The sequence below is a fragment of the Bombina bombina genome, chromosome 10 (genome assembly GCF_027579735.1).
Source record: "Bombina bombina isolate aBomBom1 chromosome 10, aBomBom1.pri, whole genome shotgun sequence".
Taxonomy (NCBI): Eukaryota; Metazoa; Chordata; class Amphibia; order Anura; family Bombinatoridae; genus Bombina; species Bombina bombina.
In genome coordinates, this window is record NC_069508.1 from 199,915,165 (window position 1) to 199,932,304 (window position 17,140).

Below are 17,140 nucleotides of genomic sequence, written 5' to 3' on the forward strand. Positions count from 1 at the left end.
GATAGAGAATACAATTTTAAACAACATTCAAATGTATTTATATTATCTAATTTGCTTCATTCTTTAGATATCTTTTGTTGAATAAATAGCGATACACATGGGTGAGCCAATCACAATAGGACTCAGTGCAGTTACCAATCAGCAGCTACTGAGCCTATCTAGATATGCTTTTCAGCAAAGGATATCACGAGAATGAAGCAAATTATATAATGAAGTAAATTAGAAAGTTGTTTAAAATTGCATGCTCTTTCTAAATCATTAAAGAAAAAAATGTGGGTTTCATGTTCCTTTTAAGGTCGTCTGGACCGAAATATTGTGCTGATGTCCCAATTAACATTTTGTGAATTTGACGAGATGGTGCTGCTACTCCTTTGGACATTTCATAAATACTATGGACTAGATTACAAGTGGAGTGCAAAATTATCACGCGCCTGCAAACGGGCAAATTTGCCCATTTGCAGGTGCACGATAAATAACCAGCTATTACAGATGGCTGGTTATTGCTACCGCTAGCTCGCGGTAGCAATTAGCTCTTATAAAAATTAACCAGAGATCTAGTTAATTTCATAATCATAATAAAATAACTGCACTAGGCAGTATTTTGGGGCTAAAGCTGGCAGGAGTGGGGTGCCTTTACATAGCGGTCTGCTTATATACATATACATTTATGTGTTTGTATGTGTATTTACATGTAGTATATATGTATATAATCCAATCCTGTACATATATATTTACAATTTGTTGCCATCTTTTTCGCATTGCTGCCAACTTATAATACAAGCACATATTAGCGTGGGCTGGTATTACTTAGTGGAGCACAAATATCTTGTTCACAAAAGCATTATTTAGCGCTCCACTTGCAGTCTGGCCCTGTATCTTTAAAGTAACAAATCAAAATTTAATTATTTTTTATCCTGATTTAAAGGGACATGAAACGCTATTTTGTATTTTTGTGTGATTTGAATGTTAAGTGGGCAGTACATATTATTTTTTATGCAAAACAAAACCTCAATCCTCTTTAGTAAATCTACATTTTCATCTAAAGGGGAGGAGAGTCCACGGCTTCATTCATTACTTGTGGGAATTAAGAGCCTGGCCACCAGGAGGAGGCAAAGGCACCCCAGCCAAAGGCTTAAATACCTCCCCCACTTCCCTCATCCCCCAGTCATGTCAGAAGATTCAGAGTAGTCTCTTATGGAGGGTAGTACTCTTCGGAATGGGACTGGAGTTTTAAGTAGTCCTGTCAGCCTCTCAGTGAGAGCTTGGGTGAAAGTTAGAGTCCGGAGATGCAGGGATAGTCTTTCTGCGAAACCATCCCGACTTAGAGTAACAGCTCCATAAGCAATCAGCGTTGACGAGTTTCGCTGCCTGCTTTCTACACTCAATCCATGTCAGGAGCGATGCTACTACACTGTCACACTTGAGAGGCCGTGTTCCTGTTCCACGGCGTAGATTCTGGTAAGATTGTTTCATTTTTTATACACATAATGATAACACAGAAGACAGGGTCACAGTGTGATACCTTTTATCTTTATAGAATCAAGGGTTAATATCCCTGGTAGGGGGATTATTGAACAGGGGGGGGTTGTACATAATATTGTTTATTGTGTCATTGCTGCAATATGTGTGAGATGTGGCTCTGGCAATGGGTGGACTTTAGTTTCATTTCCAGTACCTGTGTTTATTGTGGAGGTGGTTCTGGTAGATCCGCCTGCTCAACTATGTTCCACATGCCTTGATAAAGTGACGACATCTCAAAAGAAAAGGATGTCTAGTACTACTGAGCCATCCACCTCTGAGAGCTCCCCGTCCCGTGAGGTGCGTTCCCTACATACCTCTCCGAGTACACATGCAGCGCCCCAGGGCATGTCTATTCTACTGGAGAGATCCGTTGGCCATCAGATTTTGTGGATCAACTGCAAACGGCGGTCTCTAAGGTGATAAGTGCCTTACCATGTTCGGCCAAGCGTAAAGTAAAATATGGCGATCCGGCCCAGGGGTCTTATACTCCAATGGATATGTCAGAAAGATTATCCGCTGACTAAGACGACTCCAATTCTTTGGAGGACGTTCCTTCTGGGTTGGAGCCCATGTCATCTAAAGCTCCGACTGCTGAGGAGCCTGACTTTAGGTTTAGGATGGAAAATTTGCGCTTTTTGCTGAAGCAGATGCTTGCTACCCTCGAGGTTCCGGAACCGAAACTACCGGAGGAACCTTCAATTCCTAAGCATGATAAAGTGTATGAGTACAAGGTGGTACTTCAGACCTTCCTGGTTCCTGTTAAGATGGTTAACATTATTAAGAATGAATGGGAGAGATTAGGTTCTTCATTTTCCCCTTCTTCTTCCTTTAAGAAGCTGTTCCCCGTCCCGGACTCTTAGCTCGAGCTATGGTGGACTTTCCCTAAGGTGGATGGTGCTATCTCTACGATTCCTCTTGAGGATAGTTCGTCGTTTAAAGAGCCAATGGATAAAAAGTTGTAGAACATGTTAAGAAAGATGTTCCAACACACAGGGTTTGTTTTTCAGCCAGCAGCAGCGGTAGCTGCGGTTGCCAGAGCTGTGACATATTGGTGCGAGTCTCTTTCTGACATGGTTGAGAGGGAGACTCCCCTCGACGAGATACAGGAGAGAATTAAGGCCTTGAGGGTCGCTAATTCTTTTATTTGTGATGCCAATATGCAAATTATTCGCCTGAATGCAAAGGTGTCAGGTTTTTCTGTATTAGCCCGCAGGGCTCTGTGGTTAAAATCATGGTCTGCGGACATGACCTCTAAGTCCAGACTGCTATCCTTTTCCTTGCAGGGAAAGATCCTGTTTGGTCCAGGATTGGACTGGATCATATCCACGGTTACAGGAGGCAAGGGCACTTTCCTACCGCAGGATAAGAAGGTTAAGTCTAAGGGATCTACTTTTCGTCCCTTTCGTGAGGACAAGGCCCAACGCCAGCACCCCGCTGCGAAAGCAGATCAGTCCAAGGGTACTTGGAAACCAGCTCAGTCTTGGAATAAGTCCAAGCAGAACAAGAGGCCCGCCGAAACAAAGTCGGCATGAAGGGGCGTCCCCCGACCGGTCTCAGGACCAAGTAGGGGGCAGATTATCTCTTTTCTCAGAGGCCTGGTTGCAAGATTTTCAGGACCCTTTGGTTCTGGAGGTTGTCGCCCAAGGATACATCATCCGCCCAGGGGCAGATTCCTCCTGTCAAATCTGTCTTCCAGACCAGAAAAGAGAGAAGCCTTTCTAGAATGTGTGAGGGATCTCTCTTCTCTCTGCGTTATTGTACCAGTACCCCCAGCAGTCTAGGGTACTATTGAAACCTTTTCGTGGTCCCAAAGAAGGAGGGCACGTTCCACCCAATTCTAGACCGAAAATGTTTAAACAAATTTCTGTCTGTTCCATCGTTCAAAATGGAAACGATCAGATCAATTCTGCCCCTAGTTCAAGAGGGTCAGTTCATGACGACAATAGACTTGAAGGATGCCTACCTTCATGTGCCGATCCACAGAGATCACTTCAAGTTCCTGAGATTTGCGTTTCTGGACCAACATTTCCAGTTTGTGGCCCTTCCCTTTGGTCTGGCGACGGCCCAAAGAGTCTTTACAAAGGTTCTGGGGGCACTACTTGCAGTGGCCAGATCCAGAGGCATTGCTGTGGTGCCCTATCTGGACGACATCCTAGTCCAGGCGCTGTCATTAAGTCTCGCAGAGGATCAGGGCCCTTCTTTCGTTACTCCAATCTCACGGTTGGAAGATAAACTCAGGATAGAGCTTCTTGATTTCCAGCGACAGGGTAAAGTTCTTGGGAATGATAATAGATTCTATATACATGAAGATATTTCTCATAGATCAGCTACACAGGAAGATTGCGTCCACCTGTCTTGCCCTTCAGTCCTCCTCCAGTCCCTCTGTGGCTCAGAGTATGGAGGTGATCGGGCTCATGATGTCCAGCATCAATGTCATTCCTTTCACTAGGTTCTATCTCAGACCTCTTCAGTTGTGCATGTTGACACAGTGGAATGGCGATCATTCAGATCCATCCCAACAGATTTCCCTGGTTGTTCGGACAAGGGATTCCCTCTCTTGGTGGATCCGTCCACAACTGTCCCAGGAGACATCCTTCCTAAGACCATCCTGGGAGATTGTGACCACTGATGCGAGTCTGGCGGGATGGGGTGCTGTTTGGGGTGCCAGGATGGCACAGGGAAAGTGGTCTCGAGAGGAGACCTTCCTCCTGATCAATATTCTGGAACTTGGAGCAATCTACAATGCTCTGAAGGAGTGTCCTCTCCTGGGGTCGTTCAGCTTCATCAGATTCCAGACAGACAAAATTACCTCGGTGGCCTACATCAACCATCAGGGGGGACGAGAAGCTCCCTAGCAATGAGGGAGGTTTCTCGGATATTGGAATGGGCAGAGTCCCACAGATGCTCGCTCTCGGCAATCCACATTCGGGTGTGGACAACTGGGAAGCGGATTTTCTAAGCTGGCAATCCTTCCATCCGGGGGAATGGTCTCTCCATCCCGAGGTGTTTATGGAGATTTGTCTCAGATGGGGGACCCCGGAGATAGATCTCATGGCGTCCAGACTCAATTACAAGCTATGGGTCGCAGTTTAGGGATTCCCAGGCAGAGCTGACAGACGCCTTAGCGGTTCCTTGGGGGTTCAACCTAGTTTACGTTTTTCCACCGTTGCCACTTCTACCTCGAGTAGTGGCCCGCATCAAGCAGGCGCAAGCTTTCGGCTATTCTGAATTCTCCGTCATGTCCGCGGAGGACGTGGTTTGCGGATCTAGTAGGGATGTCATCGTCTCCTGCATGGAGGTTACCCTGTCACAGGAATCTGTTGGTACAGGGTCCCTTTAAACATCAAAATCTAGATTATCTGAGGCTGACTGCGTGGAGATTGAACCCTTAGTCTTAGCCAAGAGAGAATTCTCTGAGAGAGTGATTGATACTATCGTTCAGGCCAGGAAGCCGGTCACTCGTCGCATCTGTCATAAGGTGTGGAGGACTTACTTGTCCTGGTGTATGGATATCCTTGGCACAAGGTTAAGGTATCCAGGATTCTGTCTTTTTCCAGGATGAACTGAAGAAGGGGCTTGCCGCCAGTTCCTTGAAGGGACAGATTTCGGCTTTATCTGTTCTGTTGCACAAGAGGCTCGCTGAGTTTCCTGATATTCAATCTTTTGTTCAGGCTGTGTCTAGAATTAGGCCTTTTTTTAGACAGTCCGCTCCTCCCTGGAGCTTAAACTTGGTCCTGATGGTGATGCAGAGGGTTCTATTTGAACCTATGCACTCTCTTGACATTAAGTTTCTTTCTTGGAAGGTTCTGTTTTTGTTGGCTATTGCATTGGCACGCATCTGAGTATCTGAGTTGGCGGCCTTGCAATATGAACCTCCTTATCTGTTTTTTCACGCTGAGGCTGTTCTTCGCACTGGTTTTGGATTTCTTTCCATGGTTGTGTCTACCCGTAACATCAATCAGGAAATAGTTGTTACTCCTTTGTGTCCTAACCCTTCTTCTGCTAAGGAGAGGTTACTTCATAATTTGGATGTGGTTCGAGCTTTGAAGTTTTATCTTCAGGCTACGAAGGATTTCAGACAGTCTACATCTCTTTTTGTGGTGTATTCAGGGAAGCGCAAGGGGCAGAGAACCTCTTCAACTTCTTTGTCCTTTTGGTTGAGGAGCATAATTCGCTTGGCCTACGAAACAATGGGACATAAGCATCCTCAGAGGATCACGGCTCATTCAACTAGAGCAGTGGCTTCTTCTTGGGCCTTCAAGAATGAGGCCTCTATGGAGCAGATTTGTAAGGCAGCTACCTGGTCCACCTTACATACCTTTACAAAATTTTAAAAATTGTACGTTTTTGCTTCAGCGGAAGCAGTTTATGGGAGAGAGGTTTTACAGGCTCCGCCTTCTTTTGCCCTCCCGTTTTTTCATTTAGTGTCCTTTAGAGTTTGGGTATTTTTTCCCACAAGTAATGAATGAAGCCGTGGACTCTCCTCCCCTTTAGATGGAAAATATAAATTATGCTTACCTGATCATTTCATTTCCATCGTGGAGAGGAGAGTCCACAGCTTCTGCCTGTTGCTCCTGTGGGCGGACCTAAATTTATTTTTGTTTCTTCTGGCACCATTTATACCCTGATATTTCTCCTACTGATCCTTGTTCCCTCGGCAGAATGACTGGGGAATGAGGGAAGTAAGGGAGGTATTTAAGCCTTTGGCTGGGGTGTCTTTGCCTCCAACTGGTGGCCAGGTTCTTAATTACCACAAGTAATGAATGAAACCGTGGACTCTCCTCCCCACAATGGAAATGAAATTATCAGGTAATTTATATTTTTCAGTATGTTAATGTTATTTGTGTTTCTTTTAATATTACAATTTTGCCTAAAGAAAGCTGAGTGAACAATATATAATCTGTGTTCTCCACAGAAAATGTTTGCCACTAGGGTGGCATTATGGAGTAGCTGGGGGGCAGTGTAATATTTTCTAATCTTTTATAATTCTCTGCTAGCCAAAGCACAAATTAATTGCATAATTTAACATATATGTATTTAATCATAATTTGTGCACTACAAATAGAACATTTGTAATATTAGCTAATTTTAGTTTAAAGGGACAGTCTAGTCAAAATTAAACTTTTGCGATTCAGATAGGACATGCAATTTTAAACAACTTTCCAATTGACTTTTATCATTAAATTTCCTTTGTTCCCTTCGTGGTATTTTTGAAAAGCTAAACCTAGGTAGGCTCAAACTGATTTCTAAACCGTCGAAAACCGCCTCTTAGCTTAGAGCATTTTAAAAGTTTTTCACAGTTAGACAGTACTAGTTCATGTGTGTCATATTGATAACATTGTGCTTACTCCTGTGGAGTTATTTAGGAGTCTGCGCTGATTGGTTAAACTGCATGTCTGTCAAAAGCACTGAGAGGCTTAGATACAAAGTAAAATATATATTAATATAACTGTGTTGGTTATGCAAAACTGGAGAATGGATAATAAAGGGATGATCTATCTTTTTAAACAATAAAAATTCTGGTGTAGACTGTCCCTTTAATAAGGGTGGTCAGTAAAATCAGCCATGTGGTGCAACTGGCAAAAAGGTCCTGGGGAGAACTCTGGTAATTATTCAGTGTATGCTGACCTACTTGGCTTCAAGGGACATTGCGCCCTAGTGTGGCAGCTAATGGGTAAATGTACAGCAATCTGTTTTGCCGGAGACAATTTACTAGCTTTGCAATATTTTCTGGTGAATTCTACTTTTAGCTTTTTTTTTTTTTTAGTATGAAGTTATGGGTGTAATAGTTATATATTAGCAAAGAAATTAATTTCATATCTGTAGCAGCTGCTTATATGAGACTCTAAAAACCTCTATAATGTGTATTCCATTTCAGTGACCCGATAATATATTGCAACTACTCCATGTTTTTATCATATTGCAGAGCTATTTTTCCCGTGGTGGTGCAAAGTTCTTGGGGATTATCATAAGTCCTTACAATCGTAGCAATCTACTTCCACATTCCCAAATGTCATGTCTAATCATTAGTGATGATCTTAGCGAAGATGGATCTTACCGTGAGTATCTGCTGTATAGTGTCTGCATATAAAATGCTCTTCATATTCCAAACATAGTTTGTACCCAGACAATGCAGGGCTTTGTATATCTACAATTATTAGAATTCATTGCATTCAAGCTCAACAAATGGGAACCAATATTTAGACGTTGCCCAAAGTACAGGAGAATTTGTAGCATTTTTGCTGTCACTCTGTTTAAACAGAAGTAGAGCTTTTGATTTACTTACGAAAACAATATATTTTTAGATAGTTATATTTCAGCAGATGAGATGAAATAACAGGCTTTTACTCCTTAGGGAATCTAGGTTACAAAATAGTGGTGGTGGCACCCATTACTTTATAGAGACCAAAATGTTACACTTTTTTCTTAACTAAAAAAAATAAAAAATATATTTTTTGTTTAGGAATACCATACCAGTTTGAAGTAGAGGATATGTTGGGGGAGCCTCGGTGGGAATTTGTTTTTGAGAAGACCAGATGGATAATTGATAAATACCAATTATTACCCAGGTAAGAACTTGTTAACAAATCTTAATTATATTCCGATTCTGTTTCTTTATAGATTGAAAAGTGTTGTATTTTGGGATATATAAGTTGTTACTTGGGGCCAGATGATTTAAATGTTTATCAAAATAATTAAATGTTTTTTAAGATTATTAAAGAATGTTTGCAAGTCCTTCTATTTCCCTGGTGGAGTGATCCAAAGCCAATTTTTAACCTGAAAACAGGGTGTTTCGCTAAGGGGCGTATACTGCATCAAAATCGTAACAAAATTCTTCACCAAAAATCTTATTTTCTTTCATGTAAGTGGCAAGAGTCCATGAGCTAGTGACGTATGGGATGTACATTCCTACCAGGAGGGGGCAAAGTTTCCCAAACCTCAAAATGCCTATAAATACACCTTCCACCTCACTCATACCTTAGTTTACAAACTTTGTCTCTCATGGAGTTGGTGAAGCATGATGTGCTTGATTTCTTCTGTAAAAGGCGCTTCTAAACATATTGAAGCCCAGTTCCTGACTAAGTACAGTGTTTGAGGAATTTGAAGGGAGTATTGCCTGATGACGCCATGTTTTCACCTATGGGAAATCTATTCTAGGGCTCTCTGTAAATCGGTCGCAGGGATTCATCTGCTGCTTCCCTTTACAGATCGATATACTCCTCTACCATTACCTCTGCTGATAAGTTTCAGTACTGGTTTAGCTGTCTACTATATACTCGTGTACCATTACCTCTGCTGATATGTTTCAGTACTGGTTTAGCTGTCTGCTATATACTCCTCTACCATTACCTCTGCTGATAAGTTTCAGTACTGGTTTAGCTGTCTACTATATACTCGTGTACCATTACCTCTGCTGATATGTTTCAGTACTGGTTTAGCTGTCTGCTATATACTCGTGTACCATTACCTCTGCTGATATGTTTCAGTACTGGTTTATCTGTCTGCTATATACTCGTGTACCATTACCTCTGCTGATATGTTTCAGTACTGGTTTAGCTGTCTGCTATATACTCCTGTACCATTACCTCTGCTGATATGTTTCAGTACTGGTTTAGCTGTCTGCTATATACTCGTGTACCATTACCTCTGCTGATATGTTTCAGTACTGGTTTATCTGTCTGCTATATACTCGTGTACCATTACCTCTGCTGATATGTTTCAGTACTGGTTTAGCTGTCTGCTATATACTCCTGTACCATTACCTCTGCTGATACGTTTCAGTACTGGTTTAGTTGTCTGCTATATACTCTTGTACCGTTACCTCTGCTGATATGTTTCAGTACTGGTTTAGCTGTCTGCTATATACTCTTGTACCATTACCTCTGCTGATATGTTTCAGTACTGGTTTAGCTGTCTGCTATATACTCTTGTACCATTACCTCTGCTGATATGTTTCAGTACTGGTTTAGCTGTCTGCTATATACTCGTGTACCATTACCTCTGCTGATATGTTTCAGTACTGGTTTAGCTGTCTGCTATATACTCCTCTACCATTACCTCTGCTGATAAGTTTCAGTACTGGTTTAGCTGTCTACTATATACTCGTGTACCATTACCTCTGCTGATATGTTTCAGTACTGGTTTAGCTGTCTGCTATATACTCGTGTACCATTACCTCTGCTGATATGTTTCAGTACTGGTTTATCTGTCTGCTATATACTCGTGTACCATTACCTCTGCTGATATGTTTCAGTACTGGTTTAGCTGTCTGCTATATACTCCTGTACCATTACCTCTGCTGATATGTTTCAGTACTGGTTTAGCTGTCTGCTATATACTCGTGTACCATTACCTCTGCTGATATGTTTCAGTACTGGTTTATCTGTCTGCTATATACTCGTGTACCATTACCTCTGCTGATATGTTTCAGTACTGGTTTAGCTGTCTGCTATATACTCCTGTACCATTACCTCTGCTGATACGTTTCAGTACTGGTTTAGTTGTCTGCTATATACTCTTGTACCGTTACCTCTGCTGATATGTTTCAGTACTGGTTTAGCTGTCTGCTATATACTCTTGTACCATTACCTCTGCTGATATGTTTCAGTACTGGTTTAGCTGTCTGCTATATACTCTTGTACCATTACCTCTGCTGATATGTTTCAGTACTGGTTTAGCTGTCTGCTATATACTCGTGTACCATTACCTCTGCTGATATGTTTCAGTACTGGTTTAGCTGTCTGCTATATACTCGTGTACCATTACCTCTGCTGATATGTTTCAGTACTGGTTTAGCTGTCTGCTATATACTCGTGTACCATTACCTCTGCTGATATGTTTCAGTACTGGTTTAGCTGTCTGCTATATACTCGTGTACCATTACCTCTGCTATGTTATGTTTCAGTACTGGTTTAGTTGTCTGCTATATACTCTTGTACCATTACCTCTGATGATATGTTTCAGTACTGGTTTAGCTGTCTGCTATATACTCTTGTACCATTACCTCTGCTGATATGTTTCAGTACTGGTTTAGTTGTCTGCTATATACTCTTGTACCATTACCTCTGCTGATACGTTTCAGTACTGGTTTAGCTGTCTGCTATATACTCTTGTACCATTACCTCTGCTGATATGTTTCAGTACTGGTTTAGCTGTCTGCTATATACTCTTGTACCATTACCTCTGCTGATATGTTTCAGTACTGGTTTAGTTGTCTGCTATATACTCTTGTACCATTACCTCTGCTGATATGTTTCAGTACTGGTTTAGCTGTCTGCTATATACTCTTGTACCATTACCTCTGCTGATATGTTTCAGTACTGGTTTAGCTGTCTGCTATATACTCTTGTACCATTACCTCTGCTGATATGTTTCAGTACTGGTTTAGCTGTCTGCTATATACTCTTGTACCATTACCTCTGCTGATATGTTTCAGTACTGGTTTAGCTGTCTGCTATATACTCTTGTACCATTACCTCTGCTGATATGTTTCAGTACTGGTTTAGCTGTCTGCTATATACTCTTGTACCATTACCTCTGCTGATATGTTTCAGTACTGGTTTAGCTGTCTGCTATATACTCTTGTACCATTACCTCTGCTGATATGTTTCAGTACTGGTTTAGCTGTCTGCTATATACTCTTGTACCATTACCTCTGCTGATATGTTTCAGTACTGGTTTAGCTGTCTGCTATATACTCTTGTACCATTACCTCTGCTGATATGTTTCAGTACTGGTTTAGTTGTCTGCTATATACTCTTGTACCATTACCTCTGCTGATACGTTTCAGTACTGGTTTAGCTGTCTGCTATATACTCCTGTACCATTACCTCTGCTGATATGTTTCAGTACTGGTTTAGCTGTCTGCTATATACTCTTGTACCATTACCTCTGCTGATATGTTTCAGTACTGGTTTAGCTGTCTGCTATATACTCCTGTACCATTACCTCTGCTGATATGTTTCAGTACTGGTTTAGCTGTCTGCTATATACTCGTGTACCATTACCTCTGCTATGTTATGTTTCAGTACTGGTTTAGCTGTCTGCTATATACTCGTGTACCATTACCTCTGCTATGTTATGTTTCAGTACTGGTTTAGCTGTCTGCTATATACTCTTGTACCATTACCTCTGCTGATATGTTTCAGTACTGGTTTAGCTGTCTGCTATATACTCCTGTATCATTACCTCTGCTGATATGTTTCAGTACTGGTTTAGCTGTCTGCTATATACTCGTGTACCATTACCTCTGCTGATATGTTTCAGTACTGGTTTAGCTGTCTGCTATATACTCCTCTACCATTACCTCTGCTGATATGTTTCAGTACTGGTTTAGCTGTCTGCTATATACTCTTGTACCATTACCTCTGCTGATACGTTTCAATACTGGTTTAGCTGTCTGCTATATACTCCTGTACCATTACCTCTGCTGATATGTTTCAATACTGGTTTAGCTTTCTGCTATATACTCTGGTACCATTACCTCTGCTGATACGTTTCAGTACTGGTTTATCTGTCTGCTATATACTCTTGTACCATTACCTCTGCTGATATGTTTCAGTACTGGTTTAGCTGTCTGCTATATACTCTTGTACCATTACCTCTGCTGATATGTTTCAGTACTGGTTTAGCTGTCTGATATATACTCTTGTACCATTACCTCTGCTGATATGTTTCAGTACTGGTTTAGTTGTCTGCTATATACTCCTGTACCATTACCTCTGCTGATATGTTTCAGTACTGGTTTAGCTGTCTGATATATACTCTTGTACCATTACCTCTGCTGATACGTTTCAGTACTGGTTTAGCTGTCTGCTATATACTCCTGTACCATTACCTCTGCTGATATGTTTCAATACTGGTTTAGCTTTCTGCTATATACTCTGGTACCATTACCTCTGCTGATACGTTTCAGTACTGGTTTATCTGTCTGCTATATACTCTTGTACCATTACCTCTGCTGATATGTTTCAGTACTGGTTTAGCTGTCTGCTCTATACTCTTGTACCATTACCTCTGCTGATACGTTTCAGTACTGGTTTAGCTGTCTGCTATATACTCTTGTACCATTACCTCTGCTGATATGTTTCAGTACTGGTTTAGCTGTCTGCTATATACTCTTGTACCATTACCTCTGCTGATATGTTTCAGTACTGGTTTAGCTGTCTGCTATATACTCTTGTACCATTACCTCTGCTGATATGTTTCAGTACTGGTTTAGCTGTCTGCTATATACTCTTGTACCATTACCTCTGCTGATATGTTTCAGTACTGGTTTAGCTGTCTGCTATATACTCTTGTACCATTACCTCTGCTGATATGTTTCAGTACTGGTTTAGCTGTCTGCTATATACTCTTGTACCATTACCTCTGCTGATATGTTTCAGTACTGGTTTAGCTGTATGCTATATACTCTTGTACCATTACCTCTGCTGATATGTTTCAGTACTGGTTTAGCTGTCTGCTATATACTCTTGTACCATTACCTCTGCTGATATGTTTCAGTACTGGTTTAGCTGTCTGCTATATACTCTTGTACCATTACCTCTGCTGATATGTTTCAGTACTGGTTTAGCTGTCTGCTATATACTCTTGTACCATTACCTCTGCTGATATGTTTCAGTACTGGTTTAGCTGTCTGCTATATACTCTTGTACCATTACCTCTGCTGATACGTTTCAGTACTGTTTTAGCTGTCTGCTATATTCTCCTCTACCATTACCTCTGCTGATACGTTTCAGTACTGGTTTAGCTGTCTGCTATATACTCCTCTATTATTACCTCTGCTGATATGTTTCAGTACTGGTTTAGCTGTCTGCTATATACTCTTGTACCATTACCTCTGCTGATATGTTTCGGTACTGGTTTAGCCGTCTGCTATATACTCTTGTACCATTACCTCTGCTGATATGTTTCAGTACTGGTTTAGTTGTCTGCTATATACTCTTGTACCATTACCTCTGCTGATATGTTTCAGTACTGGTTTAGCCGTCTGCTATATACTCTTGTACCATTACCTCTGCTGATATGTTTCAGTACTGGTTTAGCTGTCTGCTATATACTCTTGTACCATTACCTCTTCTGATATGTTTCAGTACTGGTTTAGCTGTTTGCTATATACTCTTGTACCATTACCTCTGCTGATATGTTTCAGTACTGGTTTAGCTGTCTGCTCTATACTCTTGTACCATTACCTCTGCTGATATGTTTCAGTATTGGTTTAGCTGTCTGCTATATACTCTTGTACCATTACCTCTGCTGATATGTTTCAGTACTGGTTTAGCTGTCTGCTATATACTCTTGTACCATTACCTCTGCTGATATGTTTCAGTATTGGTTTAGCTGTCTGCTATATACTCTTGTACCATTACCTCTGCTGATATGTTTCAGTACTGGTTTAGCTGTCTGCTATATACTCCTCTACCATTACCTCTGCTGATATGTTTCAGTATTGGTTTAGCTGTCTGCTATATACTCTTGTACCATTACCTCTGCTGATACGTTTCAGTACTGGTTTAGCTGTCTGCTATATACTCTTGTACCATTACCTCTGCTGATATGTTTCAGTACTGGTTTAGCTGTCTGATATATACTCTTGTACCATTACCTCTGCTGATATGTTTCAGTACTGGTTTAGTTGTCTGCTATATACTCTTGTACCATTACCTCTGCTGATATGTTTCAGTACTGGTTTAGCTGTCTGCTATATACTCTTGTACCATTACCTCTGCTGATATGTTTCAGTACTGGTTTAGCTGTCTGCTCTATACTCTTGTACCATTACCTCTGCTGATACGTTTCAGTACTGGTTTAGCTGTCTGCTATATACTCTTGTACCATTACCTCTGCTGATATGTTTCAGTACTGGTTTAGCTGTCTGCTATATACTCTTGTACCATTACCTCTGCTGATATGTTTCAGTACTGGTTTAGCTGTCTGCTATATACTCTTGTACCATTACCTCTGCTGATACGTTTCAGTATTGGTTTAGCTGTCTGCTATATACTCTTGTACCATTACCTCTGCTGATATGTTTCAGTACTGGTTTAGCTGTCTGCTATATACTCTTGTACCATTACCTCTGCTGATATGTTTCAGTATTGGTTTAGCTGTCTGCTATATACTCCTCTACCATTACCTCTGCTGATATGTTTCAGTACTGGTTTAGCTGTCTGCTATATACTCTTGTACCATTACCTCTTCTGATATGTTTCAGTACTGGTTTAGCTGTCTGCTATATACTCTTGTACCATTACCTCTGCTGATACGTTTCAGTACTGGTTTAGCTGCCTGCTATATACTCGTGTACCATTACCTCTGCTGATATGTTTCAGTACTGGTTTAGCTGTCTGCTATATACTCTTGTACCATTACCTCTGCTGATATGTTTCAGTACTGGTTTAGCTGTCTGCTATATACTCTTGTACCATTACCTCTGCTGATATGTTTCAGTACTGGTTTAGCTGTCTGCTATATACTCTTGTACCATTACCTCTGCTGATATGTTTCAGTACTGGTTTAGCTGTCTGCTATATACTCTTGTACCATTACCTCTGCTGATACGTTTCAGTACTGTTTTAGCTGTCTGCTATATTCTCCTCTACCATTACCTCTGCTGATACGTTTCAGTACTGGTTTAGCTGTCTGCTATATACTCTTGTACCATTACCTCTGCTGATATGTTTCGGTACTGGTTTAGCCGTCTGCTATATACTCTTGTACCATTACCTCTGCTGATATGTTTCAGTACTGGTTTAGTTGTCTGCTATATACTCTTGTACCATTACCTCTGCTGATATGTTTCAGTACTGGTTTAGCCGTCTGCTATATACTCTTGTACCATTACCTCTGCTGATATGTTTCAGTACTGGTTTAGCTGTCTGCTATATACTCTTGTACCATTACCTCTTCTGATATGTTTCAGTACTGGTTTAGCTGTCTGCTATATACTCTTGTACCATTACCTCTTCTGATATGTTTCAGTACTGGTTTAGCTGTCTGCTCTATACTCTTGTACCATTACCTCTGCTGATATGTTTCAGTACTGGTTTAGCTGTCTGCTCTATACTCTTGTACCATTACCTCTGCTGATATGTTTCAGTATTGGTTTAGCTGTCTGCTATATACTCTTGTACCATTACCTCTGCTGATATGTTTCAGTATTGGTTTAGCTGTCTGCTATATACTCCTGTACCATTACCTCTGCTGATATGTTTCAGTACTGGTTTAGCTGTCTGCTATATACTCCTGTACCATTACCTCTGCTGATATGTTTCAGTACTGGTTTAGCTGTCTGCTATATACTCTTGTACCATTACCTCGGCTGATATGTTTCAGTACTGGTTTAGCTGTCTGCTATATACTCTTGTACCATTACCTCTGCTGATATGTTTCAGTACTGGTTTAGCTGTCTGCTATATACTCTTGTACCATTACCTCTGCTGATATGTTTCAGTACTGGTTTAGCTGTCTGCTATATACTCTTGTACCATTACCTCTGCTGATATGTTTCAGTACTGGTTTAGCTGTCTGCTATATACTCTTGTACCATTACCTCTGCTGATATGTTTCAGTACTGGTTTAGCTGTCTGCTATATACTCTTGTACCATTACCTCTGCTGATATATTTCAGTACTGGTTTAGCTGTCTGCTATATACTCCTCTACCATTACCTCTGCTGATATGTTTTAGTACTGGTTTAGCTGTCTGCTATATACTCCTGTACCATTACCTCTGCTGATATGTTTCACTACTGGTTTAGCTGTCTGCTATATACTCCTGTACCATTACCTCTGCTGATATGTTTCAGTACTGGTTTAGCTGTCTGCTATATACTCTTGTACCATTACCTCTGCTCATACGTTTCAGTACTGGTTTAGCTGTCTGCTATATACTCCTGTACCATTACCTCTGCTGATATGTTTCAGTACTGGTTTAGCTGTCTGCTATATACTCTTGTACCATTACCTCTGCTGATATGTTTCAGTACTGGTTTAGCTGTCTGCTATATACTCTTGTACCATTACCTCTGCTGATATGTTTCAGTACTGGTTTAGTTGTCTGCTATATACTCCTCTACCATTACCTCTGCTGATATGTTTCAGTACTGGTTTAGCTGTCTGCTATATACTCTTGTACCATTACCTCTGCTGATATGTTTCAGTACTGGTTTAGCTGTCTGCTCTATACTCTTGTACCATTACCTCTGCTGATATGTTTCAGTACTGGTTTAGCTGTCTGCTATATACTCTTGTACCATTACCTCTGCTGATATGTTTCAGTACTGGTTTAGTTGTCTGCTATATACTCTTGTACCATTACCTCTGCTGATATGTTTCAGTACTGGTTTAGCTGTCTGCTATATACTCTTGTACCATTACCTCTGCTGATATGTTTCAGTACTGGTTTAGCTGTCTGCTCTATACTCTTGTACCATTACCTCTGCTGATATGTTTCAGTACTGGTTTAGCTGTCTGCTATATACTCTTGTACCATTACCTCTGCTGATATGTTTCAGTACTGGTTTAGCTGTCTGCTATATACTCCTCTACCATTACCTCTGCTGATATGTTTCAGTACTGGTTTAGCTGTCTGCTCTATACTCTTGTACCATTACCTC

The 17,140-nt window shown here is 41.0% G+C and overlaps 1 protein-coding gene across 1 annotated transcript in view; it reads left to right on the top strand.

Annotated features, from left to right (window-relative positions):
* MYSM1 (Myb like, SWIRM and MPN domains 1) overlaps positions 1-17,140 on the top strand; it is a 287,009-nt gene that overhangs the window by 219,967 nt on the left and 49,902 nt on the right. Inside the window, exons 17-18 of the mRNA XM_053693624.1 lie at positions 7,448-7,580; positions 7,985-8,090. Coding sequence (XP_053549599.1) covers positions 7,448-7,580; positions 7,985-8,090 — 239 coding nt within the window. The remainder of the gene's footprint in view (positions 1-7,447; positions 7,581-7,984; positions 8,091-17,140) is intronic.